This window comes from Carica papaya, chromosome 4, assembly GCF_054855325.1.
Source record: "Carica papaya isolate Zhongbai chromosome 4, ASM5485532v1, whole genome shotgun sequence".
NCBI classification, from domain to species: Eukaryota; Viridiplantae; Streptophyta; class Magnoliopsida; order Brassicales; family Caricaceae; genus Carica; species Carica papaya.
The window spans coordinates 23,638,983-23,646,258 of record NC_142312.1 but is presented as its reverse complement, the minus strand read 5'-3'; the positions used below and the strand labels follow the sequence as shown (position 1 = coordinate 23,646,258).

At 39.3% G+C, this 7,276-nt stretch overlaps 2 protein-coding genes across 2 annotated transcripts; one reads left to right on the top strand and one right to left on the bottom strand.

The window, feature by feature from the left end:
• Positions 1 to 388: 388 nt before the first annotated feature.
• LOC110818444 (Pyridoxal-5'-phosphate-dependent enzyme family protein) lies at positions 389 to 2,260 on the top strand. The gene has a single exon (XM_088218241.1). It carries the CDS (start codon positions 541 to 543, stop codon positions 2,062 to 2,064), a length of 1,524 nt encoding a protein of 507 aa, XP_088074367.1. The 5' UTR covers positions 389 to 540; the 3' UTR covers positions 2,065 to 2,260.
• A 2,398-nt stretch (positions 2,261 to 4,658) lies between these two features.
• On the bottom strand, positions 4,659 to 6,662 carry LOC110818305 (hydroxyproline-rich glycoprotein family protein). Its single transcript, XM_022047124.2, has one exon. The coding sequence runs from the start codon at positions 6,561 to 6,563 to the stop codon at positions 4,860 to 4,862; it is 1,704 nt and encodes a 567-aa protein (XP_021902816.2). The 5' UTR covers positions 6,564 to 6,662; the 3' UTR covers positions 4,659 to 4,859.
• Positions 6,663 to 7,276: the final 614 nt, after the last annotated feature.

Here is a 7,276-nt window from a genome sequence, read left to right as displayed (position 1 = left end):
AAAGAAACTAAAAATATTACCCCGAGTGTTTTGTTAATGTCATTAAGTAAAATATGGGACTCATAATTTACAGGACATTGAATTATTAATATAAATTTATTATAATATCATTCTACTCAGTAATGAGTTGTCATAATATTCTTTAGTAAATTTATTATTATAGTAATTTTAAAATTGAATTATTAATAATTAATTAGCATTTAATAATTTTATGGTGGCTTATATTAGATCATTTATTAACAGTTTTATTATTAAGTAAAATAAAATGATGGACATTATATTAATTTCATGGAAAAAACTACTATTCACTATTAATTAATTATATAAAGTAATTTTTTATTTGTTAAATTCTTCTTCTTCTTCTTCTTTTTTAATCAGAAATTATATTTATTATACTCCTCGTGGAGCAAATGATCTTGTACCAGTTCAATCACGACCTAAATCCTGTTAATGAAATCGACAACAAATGCCCGATTCTGTTCCCAGTCCTAACTCATAACACACATCTTTACTTCCATCCCTCTTCTCTCTCAAATCTCAATGGCTTCCTTCTCGCTCCTTCAACCTACCCATCACTTCTCCTCCATCAAATGCTCCTCTTCTTCCCCCACTCCACCACCCCCCCGGCCCCAGCACCAGCCGCAGAAGCACCGACGCCCCGCCGACGAGAACATTCGCGACGAGGCCCGCCGCCACAACCTCCCTCACAGGCACCATTTCTCCGCTAAGTACGTTCCCTTCAACGCCCCCGCATCCTCCACCGAGTCCTACTCCCTCGACGAGATCGTCTATCGCTCCCAGTCTGGCGGCCTCCTCGATGTTCAGCACGATATGGCTGCCCTCAAGCACTATGACGGCGCATTCTGGCGCTCCCTTTTCGATTCCCGTGTTGGCAAGACTACCTGGCCTTTCGGCTCCGGCGTTTGGTCCAAGAAGGAGTGGGTTCTGCCGGAGATCGATGACGACGACATCGTTTCGGCTTTCGAAGGGAATTCCAATCTCTTCTGGGCCGAGCGGTTCGGCAAAGAGTTTCTCTCCATGAGCGATCTCTGGGTCAAGCATTGTGGCATCAGCCACACCGGCTCTTTCAAGGATCTGGGCATGACAGTTCTGGTCAGCCAAGTGAATAGACTGAGGAAACTGAACAAACCCGTGGTGGGCGTTGGTTGCGCTTCTACCGGCGACACGTCAGCTGCGTTGTCCGCATATTGCGCGTCTGCTGGGATCCCTTCCATCGTCTTCTTGCCTGCTAACAAGATCTCAATGGCTCAGCTGGTGCAGCCCATTGCCAACGGGGCGTTTGTTTTGAGCATAGACACCGACTTTGATGGCTGTATGCAGCTGATAAGGGAAGTCACTGCCGAGTTACCGATCTATTTGGCGAATTCCCTCAACAGCTTGAGGTTAGAAGGGCAGAAAACGGCGGCCATTGAGATCTTGCAGCAGTTCGATTGGGAGGTTCCCGATTGGGTTATAGTCCCTGGTGGTAATCTGGGTAATATTTACGCTTTTTACAAAGGGTTTTATATGTGCAAAGAGTTGGGTCTTGTTGATAGGATTCCTAGGCTTGTTTGTGCTCAAGCTGCCAATGCGAACCCCCTTTACTTGTATTACAAATCTGGGTGGAAAGATTTCCAAGCTGTTAAGGCAAATGCTACCTTTGCCTCCGCTATTCAAATTGGTGACCCTGTTTCCATTGATAGAGCTGTTTATGCGTTGAAGAACTCCGATGGTATTGTGGAGGAAGCTACTGAGGAGGAGTTGATGGACGCCATGGCTCATGCAGATTCTACAGGGATGTTTATTTGTCCTCACACTGGGGTTGCATTGACAGCCTTGATTAAGCTGAGGAAGAGTGGGGTTATAGGTGCCAATGATCGGACGGTGGTGGTCAGTACAGCTCATGGGTTGAAATTTACGCAGAGTAAGATTGATTACCACTCCAAGGAGATCAAAGACATGGCCTGCCGATTTGCTAACCCACCTGTGCAAGTGAAAGCCGATTTCGGGTCTGTTATGGATGTTTTGAAGAAGTATCTGTTGAGTAAAGCTCCAAAACATTAGGCGGCTAGTGAGAATTGTAAGTTTTGCTCATGATACTATTCTATCTTATGCTTAGTTTTGGGCGTTATTTAATGTGCTTATGGAATTGAGGGCTTCTTGTTAGGACCTGGGATAGAGGAGGATCATCTATTAGGCATCACTGCCGATTTTGACAAGTTCATCATTTCAATCAACTGATAACTCTATTTTCTTTTCATGATCTATGCTTTTTCTTTGAGCATTTCATATATTTGATGATTTGCTTTGTGTGGTATCTAATGCTTCTTCATATCTTTCAATTGGATGGTGAGAATCTAAGTCAAGAACAGCATCAAATAGCCATTGATCACCATGGATTTGGGGGACTAGAAAAGTTGGCAGGTCTAGAACTTGTCTGGCCTAAGGGTGTAATAGTATTATAGAGAAATACATATTTTTCTTAGATTGCATATCCAGGTTAGTCAAGTAACAGAGATTCTCTGTATAAAATCTCATATCTGATTATATTATGTATAGTATGATTCAGAATGATAAGTTTAGTGGGTGAGGATTCTTTTCTGAAGGAAATCGGGCATGGCTTCATTTGGTTTAGGGGTCTTCAGGTTCATGGTTTGTGTTTGCAGAATGAGATGAATTCTTGTATAGAGTGATTCCTTGTCATGCCCAGCAATCTCTCCCATGCTCCTCTTCTTGCGGAATTAGATGAATTCTATTGTTCCTGTCCTGAACCTAATTACACTGGGTGTGAAATGTTAACTACAAATGCGGTGGTGGAATCGGGTGATGGGGGGCAAGAATTGAAGGAGTGCAGAGGCCAGGGTGTAGCTAGAATTATAGGGGTACAAGGGCAGAACTTGAGTAAGGCGGTTAGAGAAGAATGCAAAAGTTCTATCATGGCCTATTTTGCATATATTTTGTGTTGATTAAAAAAAAACCCATATTTTGCCAACATATTTTCCCAACAGAACGCTATTCATGATCTACCTAACCCAAAATAATTCACGAAAAGAGTTGTTCAATCCATAAAAATCAATAGAGCAATTATCCATCCATTCCAGTTTATTTTGGTATCTTCAGTGTTGCTCGATGTTTCTTCTTAGATAAAACTCATCAACTATCAAAATCAGAATCTCCTTCTCAGTATAACTCACTAGTGAATTTGCAAGAAATCATCTTTCATCTTGTTAAGAAGCTAATTCTTTACAAGATTCATTGCTAAAATGCTTCTTTAGTGGTAGCTAGAGAGACCGAAATTGGTAAGATAATTCAAAGTAGTCTATCAATAAGGGGACAAATTCTTGGCTTTCTTGACCTAGCTAACGACTAATATAGTTAAGAACTATTGCTTCCCACTCTGAATAATCCCCATTTTGCTGGATTATCGCCAATATAATCATAAAAAGCTAATTTTCGATTGGGGAACCTGTTGAGTGTTGAGCTGAAAGTATTCCAAATGATGTTTCAAGTGCAACTTCTCTTGTTCGCTATAATCGTCATGATGAAAAGTACTTGTGAGCTTGTAAATATAATCAATTTCGAACAAACTAAGATCATGTCTTGGATTTAAAGATGGACTGAGAACGAGAAACTCAAATCTTTTCTTTATTAAATTTGTAATTTACTTGGGCAGTTGAGAGTCTGTAGTAACTATGGACCATCTATACAATATTTTTAGAGATGCAATCGATCTCTTTTAGGAGGGTAATAAGAGTTCATATGAGGAATTTTCTACAAAATAATTCCAGACATTATGAATTAGAATTCCATTCATTTATTCTAAATGCACTGCATTTACTAGATCTTGAGATTTACGGTGTAAAACTTGAGAGAAATCATCTGCAATCACATAATCTCCTTCATCAAGTGTAAGATACAACATAACCCCAAATGATTTCATGGAATCAGGAGCTTAATCTGCATCTCTCCCTCCATCTGACTATAATTGAAACATTCAGAAGTCATGTTCTTTTAAGAGTAAACAAGTTGTCTCAGATCAAACTGAATAGAGAGTTCTAGTGCAAACCCCATCTAGTATCATCAGGTCATATTAAGTTTTCAATTTAATTCAAGCACCTACTTGTTTCAATTTCATCAGTTGCAATTAATTTCGGAGTTAGTTCAAAGAATTTGACTGCTATGTTGGCCTCAATCAATCAGTGACTTGGGAGTTTTAGGGTAGCCATGGCTTGCTATTGATTTGAATAATACCTATTAAACAGTAGTAGTAGTAGAAAATATTGTTATTTAAAAAAAAAAAAAATAGAAATTATGTATTTAGTGAAAATAATTTTTTGAAAGTCACAAATTATAACTTTTGTTATTAAACCTTATTAAAAGTATCCTTTGATTTTAATAAATTATTAAAAAATATTTTATATTTTATATGTTTCGGTCATAAAATTACTTTTAAAACCTAAAATTGAACTCAAATTTATGTGGCACTTGGCAGTTTTGCAATAATGAAAAGTAAAAGTATCTTTTGACTCATATATTTACAAGAACTTTTTATACCTTCTCTTAATTATGTTACATATTCATATTAATTAGAAAATAAATTTATGATAAAAATACACGCGCACACAAAAATATATATATATATATATATATATAAAGTCTTTAACTCCAATTCATAAATAAATAAATAAATAATTACTAAAGTCAATGAACAAAAATGTATAGAGAAAAATAAATAAATAAATACATTATTAAACCATGTTTTTGCTGCCAATCTATCCTGTCACTAAAAATTTTAGGTATAGTCCGACCAATCAAATCAAGCCAACAAATAAAAAATTACCCAAAAAAAATGTACACTGTCATGTGTCTTCTTCCATGGCCATGGATGAACCCGGGCCAGGGCTTGGGCTTCGTTCCGGGCCCAACTTCGACTTTCCTTTCTCCTTCGCTGAATTCATCTTCTCCAGCTTTAATCCTGCTCTGAATCTTGCTATGAAGTTATCAGCTTTCGTGTTCACATCCGGGCTTGGACAGAACAACTGATTCGACGCATCTCCTCCCTTCATTTCCGAACTAGAATCATTTTTCTCTTCAACCTCATCTAAATCAGGTGACCCACTTCGCGAGCTGCTAATGCTTTCCAGTCTAACGTAGTCACCTTGAACTACGAACTTCCACGCCGGCATTTTGAACGGAGGCGGAGGTGGCGGCGGCGGGATTGGAATCAATGGTGATTCATTGCCAATCATTGTACTTTCCTCTCTTCTGTTAAACTTGTTTACCTTAGCAGGAATGTTAGGTTCTTGAGAGGGGAATGGTGCTTTCTGAGACCTGGTTTCTGATTTCCTTGATCTGGTTTCTGAAGCACGTGACTGGAATGACGCTGGTGGCGGTGGCGGCGGGGGTGGTGGGGGGACTGAATGGATTTTCTTTGACTTGCCTTTCTTGGAGGAGAACAGGTTCTGGAAGAAAGGTGCAGGAGGAGGAGGTGGCGGCGGCGGAGGGGGGGACGGAGGTGGTTGTAAAGTAGGTTGCTGTGAGTAATTGAAGATTGCTTCTAGATTTTCAACACTTTTTTGTCTTTGCTTCTTCTTCTTCCTCCTCAAAGAAGTTAAGAAATCCTTAGTAGTCCCGCCTCTCTTCTTCTCACTTTTCATACTCTTCTCGTACAGAAGCAGAGGTGGCGAGGGCGGGGACGAGGCGGGTGGTGGCGCCGAAGACGATTCACAACTAACCTTGATGCCCAACTCAGCTTCCCCCGAACTTCGATCCTTCCCTTCTGCAAGATTTTGATATGTTCTCTTCTTCTTCCGTTTCACCGCCTTCTGCGGGGGTGGCGGCGGCGGAGACGAAGGTGCCTGCGGCGGAGATGGTGGCTCCGGTGGGGCTGACGGCGAGAGATTATCCAAAACTTGCTTTTCTGTTTGAATGACAAAAGTATCAACTTGTATGTCCTTAGAATTGTTATAACGATCGCCACCTTCTTCTTTAATCTCTCGTCGTGGTCGGCCGGAGAACTGTTCGGCGGTTGAAACACGATTATTATAGAGATGGGTATCATCATAAAACCTCCATGGATCATCGCCGGCTGTCCATGAAGATTCCTGCAGCCTCAGATCTGGATATGAGCTGCTACTTCTGAGCCTAGTGAAAGAGCTAGAGCTAGTCCGATCTGCATACCACCGATATGGAGTAACAGGGTTGGATTTTGAACTATCTTGTGACACTGTTCTTGAAAACTTGTAAGCATCATAGGACCTTGTACTAGCATCTCCATTGCTGCTGCTGTTGTTGCTTCTGCTGAGGAAGCCAAAAACGATGGCGACAAGGACCAAGGCGAGATTTACTTTGTCCCAGCTTTTCTTAACCAGGTTTGGTCTGAGAAGTTGGGAGGTGGAGGAGGGAAAGGAAGGGATGACGAAGAAGATGAAAGCAAATGCAGTGAGCAACAAGAGGATGACGAGGAAACCGGAATTGAAGAGGAGAGACTGACGGCGGCGGAGCCGGTGATTTTCGCCAGACTGGAGCCAGAATGGGGACATGTCTTGGTCTTCTTCTTCCATGATTTGAGAAGTTGGGTGATGCTTTTGGTTTGCTTTTCTTGAAGCTTTTTTGTTTGGGGTTGGTGGTGACTTGATGCTTTCTTGCTCCGCTTTAGTATGCTTTGCTTATTATATATAAATTGATGATTATAATAATAATAATAATAATAATAATAAAATGGATTGGATTATCGAATATGTATAATATATATATATATATATATATATTCTTATAACTATAATGATGGGAAATGGGGTAATAATCAATACATTTTTTATTTTTTAAAAAGAAGGGTGACATGATTTGGATTGCATATAATCCAAGAAATTAATCATTTCATAGAAACATTGTAAAATTCCATGTGCCCGTTGATTTTCTGGCATTTATACGTGTGTGTGGGGGGGTATATATATATATAGTTTCTTTTAATTAAAATGTATACAATTTAATAATTAAATGAGACTTATAGACCCATAATAATATAATTAATTTTATATAAAAACAGCTATAAACGGGAGAGACAAAAAAAAGGGGAGGGGGTCAAGTCCATAGTGTCCGCGTATGACAACTAAATCTTACTTAACACACTATAGCTAAAATATATTCCAATGGCCGCTATATCTTTTTATATATACATATATATATATAGATATAGATATATCCTTACAACTAATGATTACTTTAAAGGAAAGCGTGTTTTTCCCTGCAAGTCCTATATATATATTTAAATCCA

What these genes read in the sequence shown, in the direction of transcription:
- LOC110818444 (XM_088218241.1), top strand. Translation starts at nt 541, where the DNA reads ATGGCTTCCTTCTCGCTCCTTCAACCTACCCATCACTTCTCCTCCATC.
- LOC110818305 (XM_022047124.2), bottom strand. Translation starts at nt 6,563, where the DNA reads ATGGAAGAAGAAGACCAAGACATGTCCCCATTCTGGCTCCAGTCTGGC.